The sequence below is a fragment of the Rhea pennata genome, chromosome 1 (genome assembly GCF_028389875.1).
Source record: "Rhea pennata isolate bPtePen1 chromosome 1, bPtePen1.pri, whole genome shotgun sequence".
Classification (NCBI taxonomy): Eukaryota; Metazoa; Chordata; class Aves; order Rheiformes; family Rheidae; genus Rhea; species Rhea pennata.
Window position 1 is genome coordinate 76,170,548 of NC_084663.1, and position 21,685 is coordinate 76,192,232.

The 21,685-nt window shown below is 39.2% G+C and overlaps 1 protein-coding gene across 1 annotated transcript in view; it reads right to left on the reverse strand.

The window, feature by feature from the left end:
• Positions 1-21,685, reverse strand: part of EFCAB6 (EF-hand calcium binding domain 6) — a 107,024-nt gene that overhangs the window by 8,730 nt on the left and 76,609 nt on the right. The window contains exons 21-24 of the mRNA XM_062568906.1: positions 21,240-21,395; positions 17,911-18,106; positions 14,650-14,838; positions 2,961-3,173 (exon numbers count right to left, since the gene is read on the reverse strand). Of these exons, the coding sequence (XP_062424890.1) occupies positions 2,961-3,173; positions 14,650-14,838; positions 17,911-18,106; positions 21,240-21,395 (754 nt within the window). The remainder of the gene's footprint in view (positions 1-2,960; positions 3,174-14,649; positions 14,839-17,910; positions 18,107-21,239; positions 21,396-21,685) is intronic.

Here is a 21,685-nt window from a genome sequence, read left to right on the forward strand (position 1 = left end):
TATTGTATTTGCATCACCAATTCATTTCACCCCAAGGGCAAAAATGAGTCATCACAAAAGAACACAGCAGAAAATCTTTACAGCCTTTAGAACCATTTAGTCACAATATATTGTCAGGAACCGTACCTCTATAGTACAGACAGCCTTTAGAAGACCCAGGGACAGTTTTTTATATCCTTACTTCTGTAGCTTGAAGCACCTTTCAAGGTCAAGGTGGCACAACACAGTGCAAGTAATGTGCCTTCATGGTTACCTATAGAATTCTAAGGATGAGGTTGTGCTAATCTTCCACTGAATAGCACTTTATTCCATAAGTAGCTGCATTGAATTAAATGGGACTACTCATGATATAAGCTACTAATCAAAGCCAGGATTATTACAGTGTGCCCTTAAATGAGCTGCATTCATTTTGTGAGCATTTCAAGAGTCATCAGTATGCCTTTTTAGGGCCTTCATTATTGATTTTTAATATAAATCTAATTGGGAACTTCAGATTGCTTTTGATTTGATCTTTTTCGGCAGAGACTTAAACCCTAAAGGAAACTAGTCACCTCTTTGATGCATGTGCCAAGTTGCAGTCAAACTTCAAAGGGCAAAGGATACATTTTGAATTTCCTTTTAACTTTCCCCCATTGGCCTGGCTGCTACCACATTATGAATTATAAACAATTCTATTTTGCACTTGTGATTTTACTTCACACTTCATATGAGGATCTCAAAGTGTATTGCAAACTTCAATTAAATAGAACAATACCCTGAAGAGCTGGGTTAGCTATAGTTAGCAACTCTTTCAACACCCAATGAAATTTAGCCTTTTTGGGGATTCCAAATAGCAATGGTAGTTCAAGCAGAGAGGAAATAATTGCCTGTAATGGAAAGGGGATTTTGGTAGCCAGCATATTAATAAATACCTTGCTTGCAGTGTGTTTACCATCCTCAGCCTTTTCTGGAAAAGGTCACAGAATCATGGGTCTAACATCAGGAAGAAATTCTTCATCCACAATTCTATACAGATTCCTGCTGAGCCTTGCTAATAGCAAACAGTAAGTGGCCATCATCCAGAAAAGGATAAAAGGAGACATCTTCTTTGAAGTCATCCACACTATGACTATTAGTAACACTTTTGTAATGACTCTGAGCAGTGACAACAGCCTGAACAGCAGGGTTTTGGATTAGCAGTGGCAAATCCTGTATCCAGATTGGAAGGCTCTCATGGGGCATCTTCATATAGATCTACGTAGGCATATCTTTGAGAGGCCTGTCAAAATCAAAATATCTCTGGAGATACAGGGCTTGAGTCTCACTCAAACAGAGGCTGCTGCTTATGTAAGTGAAGCTCCTCAGGCCTGCTTCTAGTTGCTATTATGGATGACAGATTCTATCATGATTTTTTTTCTTCACTTGTCTGAGGTTCTTTTAAGTATAAAATAGCTCCTACTTCCCTTCACTTCTTTCCGAGTGCAAAGCAGACACGATCTAGTCTGGAGGACTTTTTAGCTGGATAGACTAGCTTTACCACTTCCAAAAAAGAAAAAAGTAAGAGATTTTTCATAACTCAGTTTGGAGCCTGTGCCTTCTCCTAGGCCAGAGCTCAGCTGTGAGATCACCCTGGAATCTCTGACTCAGCATTTTGCAGGGATGAGGAAGAGTAACACTAAATTTTCACTTAGGTTTCATCTGGTGTTGATACTCTAAGCACAGATATGGCACTTGCACTTGGTGTCTCACCAAAAGTATGACTATTAGGACTACAGAACAAAGGCCATTCATTCTTTTACGTTATTTTCAAGGGGAAAGTGGAAAATACTTTGATTTTCTTCAGTGCTTTAATCTGCAACTTCTCACATGCACAGCGCTGCCCGATATTATGGCAGATTGTGCAGTCCCTTTACTGTAATTACAAAAAGGCCCAACTCTTGTTTTCAATATATAGTCAAAGTTGCTAGGTGGTAAGTACAGGGCTAAGAAATCAGAGAATATATTTGCAATGAGTAAAGTACTGCAATAATTTTCTGTAGTGCAGACATGCATATGAGTTTGGGGGCTCTGTGACTTTCAGTTTGCTGCCAAATGACATTGATGCTGCCAAATGACTTTGATGCTGTTCTGAACATGAAGGTTGGAGTGCTGTTGAGCAAAATCTGAAATCTCATGGTCAAGGTTCCTTCTGTTTTATTATTCACCTAGTCTTTGGACTACAGTGGATCACACTGAAACAACATTAACAAAGATAAAAAATGGTTTCTTTCATTTTAAGCTTAGCAGAAACAGAATCCTATAAAAGATCGGACTCTCAGCTTCCCCCGAGATAAGCACTGTGCATATCAGATAGTTTGTACTGCCAGATTCATGTCATGACTTAATTCACTCAAGCTAAATTCAAGAGTACTGAAGCTCTGCAGAGGCTGATCCAGAGGAATCTTTAATGCAGACATGTCACTGAGAGGTGGCCAGGAAATGTCAAATACTCACCCCTTTCTTTGTTTGAGGAAGGTAGGACAAAATAGCTACTAAGAAAAAGGGAATTGCATTAGATCCCCATGGAAGTACTTTTAATTCCATGCTGAGAATGCTTTTTTCCCCGCAAACCCGAGAAGTGAACTAGCTTAAAACTGAAAAAAGAAATTTTTTAAAATAGCAAGTACCCAGATATGGAGCTTGTGACAGGGAGCTACTGTGCTTTAAATTCACACCTTAGCTATTAGCAATAGCATCACCATGACTTTGCTTCAGAAAGCCTGTGATTATTATAGTTCACAACCATACTCAGAGATAACGAAAAAAATAATCTCCTGCAAATATAGCAACAAATGTTCCTGGAATGATAGTCTTAAAACATTTTCATTTCATTCCGATTGTTAAACTATTTGCCTATACTCAACACTATGCAAACACATTCCTATAGCCACAGATAATTTACCCAGTTGTATACTTAACAAAAAAAAAAAATGTTTTCTTACTTGTTCTTCAGTCAGCAGCAGAAAATGTTGGTTACATATATCCCAGAACTCCTCTTTTGATACTGTGTTGTCTTTTGATGAGTCAATATCTTTAAACTCTTTTGCAATGGTGTTAAAGCAAGCAGTCACTACTTCTTGTATTCGGGAGAGGATGCCTTTCTTTGACAGCTCCCAAGATGATTTAGGTAGAGTGACTTTTTGCCCTTCTTTTGTCTAGACAAAACATACACACAGAATCACTAATGGATCCACCAAATAAATTATCAATCATGATATGGTGTTCAGCCAGTCGGATAGGGAAAAGTCCATGGAGAAGGTGGCCTCAGATCCTGCAGGCAGTAAAACCTCCTTCCAGGAATTCTGGCTTAGACCACAAAAGAGAAAAGGGGCCATATAAAAGTAGCTAAAGGGGAAAAAAAAGAGAACTCTATAAACAGGATCCAACTGGTGACAGGCCAACAAAAGCACAGAATTCCAAGACTGATCTAAACTTTTACAGAGGTTTAAAAAATTGGGTGATTTTACAAAGAGGGCTATTCTATTAATGCAGAAAAATGGAATTGAGGGCTAACTAGCCCAAATATCCCAAATATATTTGTCTCATCTGAATAATCTTTAGCACACAGTGGAAATCTCATTGCTTTAAAAGGGCCATCAGTCTTAAAATGAAGGAGAGGGCAATTATTCCCCCTTCATGTCTAAATTCCAGATGTATTTACTGTAGTATTTTTTTTATCCAGTTATCCATAGTAGTTGAAGGTGGCAAATGTATGTATGTGTAAGGTGAAAGGAGAGAAGTGGTTGGTAAAAGTGTGTTAATGCTAGGGCAAGATGCACACAGTCTTTTTTTCCAGTGTCTGGCTCTCAAATCTAACAGCAGAGTACTGCTTTTAAAATCTACCATTAAACCTCATACTATCTAAACTCCTTATTATGCATTCTACAGGGTGAAAACCCACACTGTCAGTAAATCCAGTAGAAGTTCCTGTGGCAAGCAGAAACAAAAATTACAAAATATGGTTGCCTGGAATAAACCATTTGAAGAGTAAAACAGTACTTAGTTTTTGTATGGACATACTGAAAACACCAAAATCCCACTGTGCTTGCAAAAAGCTACATTTCATAAAAGTAAGCATCAATGAAGTCTATTCAACATTCACTTTCTACCTTTAGAAGCAGCAACAAATTTCACCTTTTAAAGTGGAATCAAGTTTTAGTTATAAAATTAGTCTCAATGGCACAATGTGGAATAATAATAAAAACAAAACATATCAGAATTATGAAAAGAAACTACTTGTTTTCAGAAGTGAAAGCCAACTTTCCACCCAGTGCACTGTCTTAACTAAATATGCTGAATATCTTAAAAGCAAAGTTTTCATAAACAGAAGCGGCAGTCAGTTTTACTATTACTGTGGTAACAGGTCCTTCTTAAAAAAAAAAAAAAAAAAATCTGTTTTTGCTCCAAAGGTATTTCTTCATGGGATGTTAAATGTTGCTATTATATTTTATACCTCCAAGTTTAAGCACATAGGCTTTGCCACCTTCTAGTTCCATGCCATATGAAATACCAAAAGAGAAAAACAGATGGCTTTTGGTCCTGCACTCCTGTTTCCCTGTCACTTCTCACATGATTATTATAACTGAATAGAAAAGAAATTATGTTTCTTACAGAACTACAAGAAACCTGTCTGCTGATCAGAAAAGACTCCACTATCTTCAGACGCAAATAACATTTTTCAATATTAACCATGCTTTACATAAAACATATCAGCAGGGTAGGTATTACAGTTGTATTATTAAGAGAAGAAATATGAGAAGTGGAATTATACATGCAGACCTGGAATCAAGTCCATGCTGTTGTCAGGAAATGAAGACTGCCAGGCATGGTGCAGCACAGGGCACACTTTCTGCCTCTCCGACATTCTAAAAAACTAAAAAGCACTGCATCTCTGTTTTTAATTATTCTAATATGGCCAAAGACTTAGGGAAAATATTACTGCCTGCAATCTTTTAAAGAAACATACTTTGAAAGTGCAAGCTCTCCCAGTTTATTTAATTTGAAGAGCTTTTTGTTTATTCCGTAAGACCTCATCAACTTTGATCTTAAAATTGTTAGAAAGTCAACATAAAAAAAGATCACTTGTTCTTCTTTAAAGCACGGATTGAAAATTAGAAAATCTTTTCTATTCAGTTATTTCATTGCATGTGTACTGCACATTCAGTGTATAGTTATAGCTACACCATCTAGAACTCAAATAATCACCTATAGCTGAAATAAAGGAGCTGGAACCTCAGATTTCAGGCTCTGGCCTGGGGATCTGGATATTTAAGTGCCATTTCTATTTCTGATACTAATATGATACATAGTGTGGGTGTATTTCTTAGCTTTGCTGTATCTTAGTTTAATCTCCTGATTAAAAGGAGTAACACGAATTAATCTGCTTCAGAGCTGTGCCGTTTATGTCCTAGAAGTGCTTTCAAATCATTCACAGATGAGTTTTACTTGGAAAGAAAAAGGGCTTACTTCTCTTTTACCTGATTTTCTGATATTCACTGCAATTTTCTTCACTCATCTCAAACTCTTTTATTTATATTACTCTGGAATACAGAGGCCAGGCCTTGGTAGATTGCTCCTGCTTTATGGCTTCTCAGGAAAAATTACCTGCAGTGCACCACCACCAGTTGCCACATGGTGCCATGGGGCTGGGATAGCTGGGTCACTTGATTGTCCTATTCAGCATCTGGGCCCTGGGGAGCATCTGAGCAGGCAGGAGGCCTCTCACATCTCATGGCTCTTCACTGCCTCCCCATCCCTCCCAACAGAATTAGAGCGTGCCTTGGGAGGACCACGCAAATCCACTTTCACCTCCAGCTTTCACCAAGAGCAAGGGGGCATTATTGTGAGGCTTTTCTCATGAGCCACTTGATGTAGATCACTTGCTGCTCAAGGCAAGGCTATTTTTCTTTTCTTTAGAAAGTTCCGTGCACAGCCTGATGTCCTTTTCTATAAATGGCATAACTAGGCTGATTAGTAATAAAAGAAGGCTCCACCACCCACACCTGCTCAGTGAAACTCCATTCCTGCAGCTCCTTCCTGGTTTTGGAAGATTTATATATTAAGAAAATCTTTTAATTATAAAGTACATCAGTTCATCAAAATAAATTACAATTTCTCTGGTCCTGTTCTGTGCTCTACCACAAGTCTGACCTCAGAAGGATCAGAAGGCAAAGGTCTTGGGAAACTGCTTACACAAGAAGGCCCCTGTATCTTTCCCCTGAAAAAGGATGCATTTTCCTCTTTGTGCATGAGGATGACCTTTGCCAGAAGTAACCATCCTGTTGACAGTTTACACAGTTTGAGAAGCTTGTGTGCTTAGCCTGTGGGCCTGTCCCTAACAACACATATCTTCCAGTTATTTTCCATGAAAGGTTCTTCCCTAAAGATGTGTGGAAGCAGCAGAGTTAGTTGCCTAAGCGTGGACTGGGGTGGAAATGCATTTTGTTCTAGTATTCAAATAATCAGCAATTCACCAGCCAGCCAGTTCCAGCTTTCAGACTCTGATTTAAAAGTTCCAGTGTTATATAGAAGCTTGTGTTTTATCACTGGCAAAAAGGAAAGCTGCATCCTCATCTGGCAATGATCAGTCTGGCTCCATTAACCTGAGTGCTGATTTACGCCTGCTGAGGATTTGATAGATGGTGTGCAACAAGAGCTTGCAATATTAAATGCAATTATAAATAAAAGATGAAAACTCCATTGAGGGTCACTCCGTAATGTACCATTTGACCAACATTTTGCAGCAGACAGATTCAAGTTCTGAGGTCACATTTTCAGGATAAAATACACTTAGCAGTGTTTAGAATTTGTAATGGGATACAATGATTTGATAAAATGATCTGACACACTGAATCAAAGATGACACACTTACCAACATTTTCCTTGCCCTTCCTTAAGAGGAATGAGGCATTTTTCTAATGTAATTAGAATAGCTATGATATTAAACAAATACAAAATAATAAGCAATATAACAATAAATTGTCTATTTTTATATATGAGCTACCCAATCATGCTACACCTAGTAGTGCAAATGTGAAGGGTAGAGGACATCAGTCCTTCACACTGACTTCTCCAGCATGTCCTAAAGAATCAGGCTATGAACAGGAGGAGCCACAGGTGTGAAATTTGATTTGTTTGTGATGTTTGAAAATATATGTTTTGCCTCTCAGATGTCAGTCTGAATTTCACAGGAGGATGAAAACTATCTCAGGTTATGTTAATTTTTCTGCTTGAATCACCCTACATTGAATAACTTTCCTGTGGGAAGACCTGTACACCAGCCTTTGATGGGTTGATTTGATTTTATCAAAGGACCAAAACAACGAAAGGAAGCAGGCAGATAGGTTAGCCAGGAGCTGGTGGGGGCCTGCAGAAGTCTAGTGTTTTTGACATGGAGGAACCAGACAGTCTGTTCCCCTGGGCCACACACAGTATCCTACAGTAGCTCCTCATCTCTTAGAGCAATGCACAGAAATCAGGGTTTTGGTTCAATTATCTCTATTTTTTTTTTCTTCAGATGTGTCACTCCTTCCTCCAAATCCTCACTCCATTCAACTCTCTCTTCCCATATCTCCTCCTAACTTTCACTTTCGTCCATGTTATCTTTTTCAGATTTTTTGCTGTGCCTTCTCTTTAGATTTTTGTGCTTTTTCTCCTTCCCTCTTTATTTAGTCTTACAATAAAGACTTACACTTACTTGTCCTTAAGAATATCCTCCAACAAGGAGAGGTAGGCCTATGAAGTACTTCTCTTTATCTAAAAGTTAAGCATAAAATAAGGAGCATAAAAAATGTCTTCACTCAATAAAAAACACAGAAAATGAGGCAAATGACACTGGGCAAGGTCTATCTGCAACTGAGCTAGTGATAAACAGTGACAAAGAAGCTAAATATTCCCAGGAAGAATGGGTAAGCTTGACTGAATCTAACTCCTGCTGTTGCACAACATCCATCCAGCCACCAAAAGTGACAGTGGAAAAGAATGTCCTCCCCAGAGCAGAGAGAGACCTATGTAGCACCGAATAGAGAAACAGGTGCCCCAGTGATTATTCCCTACTCTCCTCTCCCCACAGCAATGCCCAGCAGGGCTTGACAGCAGCAGAGAGGCTAGTCTACATGCAATGTATTTGATGGCCTGTTCTCAAAAACATTATCCCTGTTTTCTCCTTTCCCTCCTCTCCTGTTAAATATAGAGCAACCCACAAAGGCACTTCCATTCCAAGGAGCAATCTGCTGTTATTTTTTTTTCCTGCCCCTAAATAAGTGCAGAATAAAAAAATTTTTTTTGGTGGAACTTAAATTCTAAAAGATGCATTTCAAGAGGGCTGAAATAGTTTGTCAGAGACTTAAAAAAAAAGCAAAAAGAAAAAAGAAATGAAACTTTCTAACCAGTTTTGGCTGCAGAATAAGAAACTATTGTTTCCTCCAGGTACTTTCATTACTATTTTCTTCATCACTCAGAACAGAGAAGGAAAGGAAGGTACAGCTTCAGCAGGTGTTGTCAGGGGAAAGGATCCCAAAACAGTTCTGGTACAATGAGGGACAGCACACTGCAATGGTGGGGAAGGCAGTGTGTAAAAGAGTAGGGGCAAGGAAGGGAAACTTTAAAACTAGCTTCACTATGGAGAAAGAGTAACATGGGGTTATTCCACACCATTAGGAAAGCTTTGACATTTGTCAGCTTGAAACAGATGTAATACTGGAAAATACACATAAACATGCACACATCCCAAGAGGAATATCTCTTTCAGATACAGCTGTTGTATGTGAGGACAGTCAGCTTGTGATGCTGCTGACAGAGGGCTAGGAAGTGATCAGCAGGCCTGCTGGTCTCTGCTGCTTGTGCAGCGGGTCATGACTGCTGCTGCTGAGAGTAATGGGAGGTGGGAGCAATGGCTTCACCTCTGTAGGCTCTCCACCAGCAACATGCCCAACAGAGATGGAGACAGCCATATAATGCTTTTCACTAGCAAATAATGGACTGGGAGGTACAGTTTTCACAGCGGCAGGCTTCAAGAAGAGATGAGTGCTTGCTATACCAGGGGAATCCTTGCAGGGCTACTAATTCAAAGAGCGGCAGTTGCCTTTCCCCGGCAAGAACAGCATCAAGCACAACCAAACACGCCTGCAGTTTTGCATGCAGACAGATTAGACTGAACTGGTTGAAAATAAGATACACTCAGCTGGCCAAGAAGGCACTCTGCAGTATGAGATAGACTTCAGGAAAGCTCAGAACAGAAAGCTGAACACAAACAAAAGTGGAAAACCTACGGTAGAAACAGGAAGTTCAGGACAAGGCTAAATGAAATTCCTGATTTGATATTGAATTGTTCTGCAATTATTTTCTGCAAAAAAAGTTCTGGAAATCAAAGTGATCTTCAAATTTCATTGTTTTTGATGAAATTACATTTTTCTAAACAAAAACTTTTATTGACTACATTCCTGCTCACTCCAGCTGTTCCCTTTGCTAGCTGAAAGACACGCCAGCAAACCCCTTGCTAGCTCAATTCCCGCCCTTGAATGGGCATGAGACATGGTCTGTTTGCTCTCTCTGCCATCTCCTCAACTTGAGCTACTCTCCTTCTCCTCCCTGCTAGACTTAGAATCATAGAATCAGTAAGGTTGGAAGGGACCTCTGGAGATCATCTAGTCCAACCTCCCTGCTCAAGCAGGGTCACCTAGAGCATGTTAGACAGGATTGCATCCAGACGGGTTTTGAATATCTCCAGAGAAGGAGACTCCACAACCATTTCTCCCAGCTTGGGATCATTGGTAAACTGGATGAGGAGGCACTCTGTTCCCTCATCCAGGTCGTTGCTGAAAAAGTTGAACAGGATGGGACCCAGTACTGAGCCCTACGGGATGCCACTAGCCACAGGCCTCCAACTGGACTCCCACTGATGCCACTGATGACAACCCTCTGAGCTCTGCCTTTCAGCCAGTTCTCAAGCCACATCACTGTCCACTCGTCTAAGCCACGCTTCCTGAGCTTATCTAGGAGGATGTTATGGGAGACAGTGTCAAAAGCCTTGCTGAAGTCAAGCTACACAACGTCCACTGCTCTCCCTCATCTGCGCAGCCAGCGGTTTCATCCTAGAAGGCTATCAGATTGGTTAAGCAGGATTTCCCCTTGGTGAATCCTTGCTGGCTACTCCTGATCACCTTCTTTTTCTGCACATGCTTGGAGATGACATCCAGAATGAGCTATTCCATCACCTTTCTGGGGATGGAGGTGAGGCTGACTGGCCTGTAGTTGCCTGGGTCCTCCTTCTTGCCCTTTTCTTTTTGGAGACTAGAGTGACATTGGCTTTCTTCCAGTCCTCAGGCACCTCTCCAGTTCTCCAGATGATGTAGAGTGGTCTAGCAACAACATTGGCCAGCTCCCTCAGTACCTGTGGGTGCATCCCATCTGGACCCATGGATTTGTGGATGTCTAGCCTGCCCAGAAGCTCTCTAATCCTATCCTCCTCAACCAAAGGAAAGTCTTCCTTTCTCCAGACTTTCTCCCTCACGTCCAGGCTACAAGATTCCTGGGGGCTGCCCTTAGCAGTGAAGACTGAAGCAAGGAAGGCATTCAGTAATTCTGCCTTCTCTGTAGCCTTTGTCACCAGGGCAACTTGACAGTTCAAGGCTTACTAAGCTTAGAGCAAATCACTCAGCAGCCACAGCTCCTGGAAGGCAAAACAGCGAAGTATTTGGCACGTATCACAAGCCCTCCTTTCCTCACATATTCCCCACATTTGTGCTGCTGATTCTATGTAAAAACCTTGCTGTTCTAGACCTGACCGGCACTCCCTGAACTACAACATTTAACAGGCTTTCTTTATTTCTTCCCTTCCCCAACTGAAATAGCTCACACTGGGAAAAGACATATTTTCTTTGGGGGAAGGAGGTGTCTGATTCCCAACAGCCGCTTCCATTAGGCCAGACTGTATTAGCCACTTAATTTAATGTACAAGAGCTCCACTTAGGCCTTATTAATCATAAGGCTGGCAGACCAGTAAGGTTCATGATGTAGATTCCTAGCTTCAGGGTCTGGATTTTTTACAAGTACCCTCAGAGGGTCCATTGGTGGTTAATAGCATCCCACCTAAGACAATGTCCTCTCTGTCTGTTTCCTTTCTCAGTTCTTCTGTAGCTGGTTAGTAACATCAGGGCTAAGTAAAATAATCACGGTTCTTTCTTACCTGAATACTAAACTACAATCATACTGCTTAAAATACTTAGTATTTCTTTAGTTCTTTTTTTGTATAGTATAGCCCTACAGAGCTGTGATTCAGTGGGAACCCTGTTCATATAAATCAGATCAGACCTACAAATGCTGTATGTGTATTCTAGAGAATTAGTCAGAATTTAAAGCTCATTAGCATATGTCAGAGCCATCAAAAGATCTGCACGACACATAAAACATTTAGAAATAATTTCCGCAATGTTTTTTCATCTCTCCTTATTCAGCTGTTTTCCAAGTTTAAAACTACAATTTAAACCAGTATGGCTTTCGGGTTTGTGAATGTTTGCCTTTGTGGTTGTGGGTTTTATTTATGAGGTGCTATTTGAGACAAAAGTCATCCCAGGCTCATACTTTACTAGTTCAGTAAATTTTCCATACTTTAATGATCAAGCTGCATACTTTACTTGTTACTTTTTAATATACTTCAGTGATCAAATTGTATAGTGTAATGATACGTTTTCCTAATGTGCCTGAATGAGTTGCATACCTCATTAATTTAGTTACATACTTTGCAGGCCAGAATTGTAGCATGTTTGGATGAGGTGAATAATTTAACAACCAGCCTTCTCCCAGAACCTGCACAGAAGCCCGTGGATATGTGTGAGCCCAGGGTGGGATGAAATTGCAAAGGCATGGGGAATTTTGTTTTGAACTCAAATGGAAAACATCAGATTTGAGATCATCTGGAAGATAAATCACTGTGAACCTGGTTCACAATTGTTTTTGTCTTTCAAAAAATGTTCCTACATGGATTAATTTGGGATTTAAATGATGAATTTATCCCCTCTTCCCGTGACACAGCACAGAAAAGTGTTCAAGGAGAATGTGTTATACCAAAACAAGTAGTAAAAGCTCCACTCCTTTCATGGACCAAGTACCTCCGGAAAGATGTGTGCCTTATTTTCTGCTAAGTTAAAGTGGAAAGTACTCAGGCTCTTGAAGGACTGTTAAAGAGATTACGAGTTAAAATGTACACTCTTGCAAAGTCTGATCCTGGGAGTGCACAGCTTGTTGAAGTTGTTATGAAGGCTTAGCACCTACTTGGAAAATGAAGAGACATTACAGCAAAATCTTTCCTAACAAAAATAGTCACCTATTCTGAAGTTAACACATAAGCCTGCTAATGGGTCAGTATTACAGCACACAAATACATTCTTAAAATAATTATACAGATATTTTATATTCCATACAATTGGTCTTTGTGCTGGTATGACTTAGTTGAAATTTACTGGAATTATATCAGCCTAAAAGCAGGATAAAGGGTAAAGACACAGCATTTTCTAACCTATACCAAGCATTCCAATGTTCTACACTTGAGAACCATGTAATCTATTATATCTGTATTTTAATTTTAATAAGATGAAAATATAAATATTTTAAAATCCCCAACTATTTTCAAGTAACTATAATTAAATGTAGCCCTGCCACTAAGGACAAAGTAACAGTTGCACTACTATAAATATTAATGCTAAATTTACAGAGAATAAAATACATTTAAGCAACCTTATAAAATTTTGAACGAAACTACACTTTTAATAAACACTCTGGTAAATCTATGCATATTGGTAGCTGACACGCACATATAAAATCTAGAAAACATTCCAAAAGTTGTAACACATTACAAACATTTTGAAGCAGTTTATGGGTCCTCCTTCATTTGAAAACTATGGTCCCTCTCTTTCCTCTCATGAATCACTGAAGCCCTGCAGTTATTTAAAGCTGAACAGACTTTCTGACTTGGATTATTAACAGACTAAGATAAAGACCTCACTGGTTTTTCAGTTTCTGCTTTATGACACAAGATTTAATTACCATATAGTTCTATACGGATTTGTTTTGCACAACATTCTGTTATTGCCATGGTAATAAAGTGGTAGGCCTTTCATATCATAGAGCCATAGAAGCAGTTAGGTTGGAAGGGACCTCTGGAGATCACCTAGTCCAACCTCCCCGCTCAGCAGGGTCACACAGAGCATAGTAGACTGGGTTGCATCCAGGCGGGCCTTGAAGATCTCCAGAGAAGGAGACTCCACAACCTCTCTGGGCAGCCTGGTCCAGGGCTCTGTCACTCTCACAGTGAAGAAATTCCCCCTCACCTTCAGGCAGAACTTCCTGTGCTTCAGTTTCTGCCCATTGCCTCTTGTCCTGACACACAAGACAACTGAAAAGAGTTTGTCCCCATCCCCTTGACACCCTCCCTTCAGGTACTTATTCACATTGATAAGATCCCCCCCTCAGTCTTCTCCTCCCCAGGCTGAAGAGGCCCAGCTCTTGCAGCCGTTCCTCATGGGGCTCCAGCCCTCTGATCATCTTTGTAGCCCTATGGCTGGACTGTCTCCAGTAGTTCCATGTCTCTCTTATGGTTTTCCATTTGATGATGATGATTATTTTTCTCATTTTATTTGCGCTTCAAGAACATATTTTGAAAGTGAAACACAGTTATTTCTTAGAACATGAGATGCAGGCTACTACTGAAGTTCTTTAGAACTGCTATGTAGAACTGCTAGAATGCAGCTTTCACATGCTCAGCCAAATTCAGAAATGACCTGCAAAGTAATGCCATTTGTATTCCTTTACACTCAGACCTACTTACACCCACTTGCCGCTGGGTACCGCAGCCTAAGATGGGTGAAACTAGAGGAAAGGGAAGGACTGTGAAATTAAAATAGGGGAGAGATTGCTTTTACTTGCACCTTTCGATATGCTCCTGCTATTTACAAGTGCACTGAGGATTTCTGCACTTATAAAAGGATGTGAGCATGAACTGAAGAATCTGCTCTTGCAATCTGCACCAAGTGAACAAGACAGAGTGAGATACTGCAGATATAAATCTCTACCATAGAGAAAAAGTTTGGGTGAGCGTGGTACAGTTAACTATTAAGTGAATTTTGGGCTCTCTAATTTGAGTTGTCGCAAGATGCATATTCTGTTGCAAGAGCAACAGAAGATTCCACCCACGACTGCAGTCAATATTTTCTCCATACTTAGGTCCCCTGTACTTATGTCTCCATGCTAACACCTCTTCCTGCTACATGTACCCAGCTATTACTGTTTGGCACCAAGAACCTGGTGGGCTTCCCACTCTATCCACCTCCTGCTCATACAACACCTAACAGTTTGGAGAACAAAATTCATTGGGCATATTTGGGTATCTAATATCCTACATCATCCATCTGGGGCAATTTGGCTGCATCTGTGGTCATGCTTTCAGCTTGCCACACGTACAGACCTAATGCCTATATAAGTGCAAGGCTTAACCTTGGGGAATAGTATATAAGGAGGTTAGGACTTCATGCAGTTCAAGAGAGATCAACAGAAAGATACATGAATTTATATGTTTAGTAGCCAACACATTAGATCTTATCTTAAAAAAAAATCTTAAAGCTTTGTACCTATTCTTACCTCTGAGTGGAATTCGATGTTTTCCAGAAAAATCTTCCAGTTTACTGTCAAATCCTCACAAAGTTTAAGTTTCTTGAGAAGGTGTTTGAATTGTTCGTCTGATAATTTAAAGCAGAAATGGTCCAGTACCTGCCGAAATTCCAGTGTTTTAATTACCCCAGTATCTTCTTTATCAAATATTGAAAATGCCTGAGAAGCAAAAATTCACATTACTTAAGCAAAGCTAAATATTCCAAATAGGTTTCTTTTTTAGTACCCATTTAGCAGTTTACATGGAAATACTTGAGACCTGTATGCCTTTTACAAGCAGGTATTTTATACACAAAGAAACAAAGAACATTTACTGGAATCCTACTTGGTTAAAAATTTATCATTTTTTAAAAACAAAATGCATTTTTTAAATATGGCAAAAATAGCCTGTACTTTTGTGCCAAGTGCATCTATAAACATGCAAATAAACAATAACCTGCAGTAAGCAGAAAGGCATCATATCAAGCATCCAAACATTCCAGAACAGGCAATGGCTAAGACAAGAGAGGAAACAAACAAAAATATTTGAGGGCTGCCTTAAATAATTTTTATTTTAAATATTTTTAATTAAACTCATCTGAGCATATTTATTTGCCTTTTCTTACCCAAAGAATAATAACTCTCACTGCCTGGGCAAGTTTATCTTTCTCTGTCTACGCTATAAAGGACTTGATAGTCCTTCATTCTCATTAGACTAGTTTCAACTCATTCTAAAGGCTTACTTGTTCTGGTCTTGTCTTCCCTTGCATAAAGCACCCTGCCTATCCTTCGTGGGAGTTTTCCAAAAGTTTCCCAGGGGAGAACAGATTAGGTTTATCACAGTTGCAGCTGGAGAGTATTTCAGAATTAGGAATAACTACTGTTCATGCAAGAGAGCAATTCAGTTGAGTGAAAAAAGCACTGAGATCTAGAAAAGCCGTGGTTCATATCCTCTCTCAATCCACCTGGTTGCTATCAATTTACTGTGTTCTCTTGCTTTATTCTGCTATTTACTTATAATATTGTACATATAAATCATTAATGTCATAAATATAAATGAATATTGCACCATTCAAAACTTAAGGTTAAAGTTCTATTAGTCTTCTAGCAACATAGCATATGGGTATAATATAATCTTCTTTTACATTTATAAATAATGGGTTTAAAGATGTATATTTTTATGTACATGAACCATGCTGAGTGGCAAAATAAATAATACAATATCAAAATAATATTGGAAAGGAATCCTTGGAATATGAAAGAGGATCCTTTAGCTTCTTAAGATATTTTGATCTTCACTTACATATTGAAGATCTTATGGAAAAAAAAAATCACTGGGCATACAGTATGCACTGTGCTGAAGTATGGTGAAAATGAGGGGGAAATGGTTATACTGACAGAGAGGACCAATCGGAACTCTTTAACTATTTGGTATAAAACTTCAAAGGTTTGTAGAAATGTTCTTTGAATCTAGCTGGACTCCGTGAACTGTGCTTTTAGTCTTGCCTCTTTCTAACAAAGTATTTTGTTAAAAGCTTATGCTGCATAGTGTCCCTCATCACATATGTAGCAACAAATATTATTCAAAAAATGGCTCAGAAGCAAAGGGAGAACTTTATATACACCTCATATAAAGGAAGTGAGAAAAGTTCTGCTTTTCCATAACATGGTGGACAAACTGTGACTCTCCATGGAGAAACTGTGTTAGTCTCTAAAGTTATTTTAACCACCTACCGGCATTCTAAAAGATCAGATGGATATTTTGCTCATGCTAGAGGTCATCTTCAAATCATACACTCAGTAGACAAAACTGTGACCTTTCCCTTTCCCAAGGCATCCAAGGACGAGAAGACAGATATTGTCCTCCAGAAAGCCTCATGTCCCCCATTAAAATTTAAAAAACACTAACCCATGCTATTGAATTTATCTATTTCTTATTTTAATAATGCAGAGCACAGTAAGGATTTTTTGCTTTACTGTGAAAAACGTAAGGCGACTATATTAATATTTCAGTATCCTGTTTAATAATCATCAGGCTATCTGGACAAAAATGTCAAGATGACCCCAGTAAGTTTATAAACATTACAGGAGTCTCCAAACAGTATGAAAAGAGGTTTATTTAAAGAAACAGCATCTCCTGCGGTAACACATTTTTTTTCTCACCACTGACACCATTAGTGACATCTTTGTTGGAAGTCTGTGTTATTTTTACCTACGTGATAAGAGTCCATAGATTGAGACTTCATAAATGCAGTCATTGATGAAAGGAAGGGTCTACGCCTGTTCTCCTCCCTGTCACTCCCCCTTCCCCTCCCTTATGCTGACAGCAGCTCTCATGTGCCCATGCAAAACTGATTAGGATTTTGTCAGGTTGAAGCTCCCTGACCTGGATCACTGGGCAGGAGCACAAGTACTAGTATTGCACAAGGCAGGTGGGAGGACCACATTGTTGGGGAACGGGGGGTAGTGAGACCATTTTTGGAGGCAGAAACCTGCCTCTAAAGCCCTGGGCTTAAACTGGGTCTCTCACTGGCAGTGCAGCTGACATGGCTCTACAGTTCTTTGTGACAGGAATGTTTCCTTTAGAGTCTTTCTGATTATTCTTACCCACGCTTTAAAACAATCTTACTGTGGCATCAAAAACTATTTACTCCCAGAGGCTACCATGTTTCTGCAGACTCAGACATAACAGTCTACAACTACTTAATATACAGCATTTTTCATTCAGAGGTTTCAAAATTCTAGAGAAAAGTGGTTATTTTTATTGTCCTCATTTTACAAATAGGAAAACTAGGGAACATGCTGCTGACAGCTAAAGCACCTTATCTCTCTATGCTAGAATGAGAAGTGGACAAGAGCACATAGGTAGTTGCAGAGGCCCACCTGACCAGTGCTAACTTCTGCAGCCATGGTAATGCGTTCACATCTGATTGTATGTCTGTATCCTCAGTAGTTGCATGATCCTTCCATCTTACACTGATAAACCATAATGCCTGACTGCAGTAGCACATCATGTCTATGTGTAATAAATCTTAGCTTAAGAAACTCCAAAGAGCTATTTGGAAGAGATGTATTATTTACATGCCTTGCACACAATTCAGAGACAGCTGGAGGAGAATGTCATTTTTCCACAGGCCAAGGTTTTTGGTAGCATGCAGTTAGCAGCAGAAAAGTTTCTAAGCCTTTAGGCTAGTCCTCAGTCAGGCAGAAAAAAAAAGATTAAATAAAATGTGATGACCACATGAAACTTACCTTGTACAACAAATCATAAGATGATGCAACTATTTCTTTTATCTTAATTAGAGTCTTTTCTAAGCTGAGAGCTGCAAAGCTTGCAGGTGGTACAGCCTGCTTTTGTCTCTGTTGGTATTTAGATGCTCTGCCATCATCAATTGCTCTCAGGAAATCAAAATAAGAGAGCTTGCTGTCATGAATGCTGATTCCTAACCTAAAGGAAAAACACAGAAGGAGTATCAATGATTTTAAATAATTATCTCACTGTTGTCTGTACTGATTAATTATGATGATGCATTATTTGTACTTCAGCTGCATTTCAGGATATGTCTGTGCCATCAGTGTTTAGTCCTATCAGTGCCAGCCCAAGCTCTTTCTTAAGTCTCAGACATCACTCCTCTCAATTAATGCAACTACACTCTCAGACACAGATTTAGGGCAATCTACAGATGCCTAAGAGGAGAGTCTGGGCTCATCCAGTGCTTTAGCCTGAGCCAAAGTGCACAATGTTCCAGTCCATCAGCATTCATCTGATGTTTTTTAAGCACAGTACTGTGTTTTGAACTCAACTTACTGCTGAGCTTACCATCATGAGATGTGGACAGACAACATGTAGCCTCTCAACCCTGTCCTAGGATCTTCTCTTCCTGTCACACTGTAAATACAGTCTAACAGGCTCTGCTGAGGTGCAGATCTTCATTATACCAAGCACTGGTACCTGCCTTTACTTTCTATTTTGTAAAAGTACCTTTGGCTTGCAGATTGCAAAGGAGCTCTAAAGTGCTGCTCAAGCCTGACAGTTTGTCATGATTATCACAATTTCTAGAGAAAGAAGCAGTACCACAAGTAATCTGGTAAACTGTTGCTCGACACAAGCTAGTATATCTACTACAGCTCTGTGGTACACTGCATGGGTCTACCAGCTCCTATCTCTACTCACTCAGTTTCTCTACCTACAGTAAGAAACCAAACTGGTTTCCATACAAGTTCCTCCTCATGTTTGTGACAGAAGAACATAACTTTCTTCTGAACCTGTATTTCACTTTGCATGGTTTGGCAGGCAACTAGAAAATTATTTTAGAGGTTCTTGTCCCTGGTGTCAGTAGAAGCAGTTCAAAACTTTTAACCTAAACGGCGGGCAATAAAATGCCAAGTGATGGACAGGACTTAGCCTCACTGTCTCAGGCAGTGGCCCTCCCTCCTTTGGTATATCTGCTGAGCTGCAGAGAAGGGCTGGTACATTCGCCCCAGCAGCTGCTGTCTCTGGCTTGCAAAGCACTTTGCTAAGGAGGTCTGTTCTAACCATTTGTGAACAAGTTATACATAAGAGCCCAGCCCAAAGTTGCTCCAGACTGCTCTCACAACTTCTGAATTTCTGTCTGTCAGCTTAAGCATCTGCTGGATCACTGACACTGCGGAGTTTCACATTCTGTCACATCAGAAATTCAGAGGGTTATGTATCTGACTAGAGATAGCTCCAGGTAACAACAGTGAATATATTTTTGCATCAAATATCAGCATGGGGAAAGATGAGCTCTTGCATTTGATTTTGGAATCTTTTGTAGAGGACTTTGTAACAAAACTAAATTAATTTCTATACAAGAATGCTTTACCACAAAAAGATTGGAATTAAAGCAAGTTTAAAATATGCAGCAAAAATATGAAAATAAAGGTTATTTAGCATCAAAGATTAAGTTGGGATGAATATCCATTTTAACTATAAAATGAAAAAAATACTACTATCTTCCAATGTCCTGTGGCATGTTACCACTCAATGAAATGACAACTGGTACATTTACAACAAATAAAAGGAAAGCTTCGAACCTGTTTATGAGCCCATAGAACTCATTACCACACAGGAGTACAATAGTAGGGACATGTTCTGCATTTGCTTACCCAATAAGTATCCAGTGTAGTCAGTTTATGGAATTTCCTACCATTGAAAGACAGAGAGTCTACAGGCTACATTATACTTAGGTTTTTTTGATATAGACTTACCAACTGCAAAGGGGTTTTTAATAGACTTCATTAACTTTAAACGCAGTTATCAGAACTGTAGATTGTTTACATACATGTAATAGGTAGAAAATTGCTGTGCTGCAGGGGAAAGGGTGGACTTTTTCATGCTTGCACTAAGCTTTCGAATGAGAGTTACGGTCAAAGCAAGTCCTAGAGAGTCAAGCCTTGATAGCAAAGTTGGCCTCCCTACGTAATAAATTTCTTGTGTAAGACTGAATTGCTGTAATGTACTTTTATCATCTCTTTCACTGGGGACCAATGCTTCAGCTACCAATCACCGGAATATCCAGTTACAAAAATGTCTAATTAATGGCGAGAGCCAGTAAAACAAAGAGGACGCTTTATAAAACAGGCTGGAAAAGAAATTAACTACAGATCCAATATCTGCTAGTAAGAAAAAAATATTCAAGAGCCCTGATTTTGCATCTTGCAGCTGCACAGCACTCCCACATACCACCCGTGTCAAGCTGGCTCCAATAGTGGAGACAGTGTGTGGAAAAGGAAATAATCAACACCATTTCAGCAGAGAAATAAATTGCCAAGTGGGCATTAAAATTTTAGTAATAAAACTAAATGCATATGCTAATCTACTCTGTATTATTTAGAAAAGACTATTTTGGATCAAGAAAGGAATAATCTGCACAAAATTACAATGAATAGAGGTGTTTATCATCAAGAGGTCTTTGAGAAAGAAACAAGCAGCAGATTCTTATTAGGGTTTCAATTCATAAAAAGTTGATCACCCAGTTAAAGGTGAACTGTGAAAAGACTTTGTTAATTTTATTTCAAAAAAAGAGTCTGGTCTGGCAAGCTCTAGACCACAAAGCCCAGTGCTGCCAAGAATATGATCTCTGTGGGGCTGGGAAAATCCCTACTATCTAATGCTGGAGCAGGTCCTTTGTGTTCTTCAGCCTCTACATAAGAGAATTTTCTTCTTGGTCATATTAACACACAACATCAAATGCACAGCTTTGCATGGCAGCAGCATTTGAAAATTATTACTATTTTATAACCTGATATAATTCTGTTTCTATTTGGAACAGGACCTCTTTCACGCATTTGCTCTATTAAATCAAAATAAATGAAGAAAACAAACTAGCAAACAAACATACATACACAGAACATACTGGTTTTATGTAAGAAGCCATTTCACTCTCATTATCTGCAGAACCAACAGCCTAGAAAGATTTTTCACTCATATGCAGTTTTAAGCATACGGGTACCTCCATTACTTTTAACAGAGCTTCTAACGTGCTTAATGTTGAGTACAAGCTTACAGCCTTTGCTAGATGTGACCAGAGAGACACGTAAGAGATAATCGTACAAACCCATTTAGAAGACCATTGAACTGATCGTAGTCAAGGAAATAGTTGATTTCTTGCAGTATCTTGTGCAGGTCACATACTGTTATGTAGCCATCTCTATTTTTATCCATTTTTCGAAAGACCTGGTTGAAATCTTGGAAGTAATCCCTAAATTTACTCCTGAAAGAGAGCAATTTTTTTTAGCTCCTTTGTTAAATAAGATGAAAAGGATAAAAACAAATATACAAAATAGAGGTGGAAGAGCAGAGAAGATCTTAAGATCTTGAGCTTACTTGTGTGTATTAAGTTCATATAGTTTATCCAAAGACTGATAAAAAAATTATTGTAATGCCAAATTGTTTCCAAGAAAACTTCATGTTTTCTCTCTCCCTTCCCCCTACTCCCCGCTATTTAATTTGCACACAGAATTGTATAGGTAAAAACTCCCACTGTAAACAAATGACTCTTGG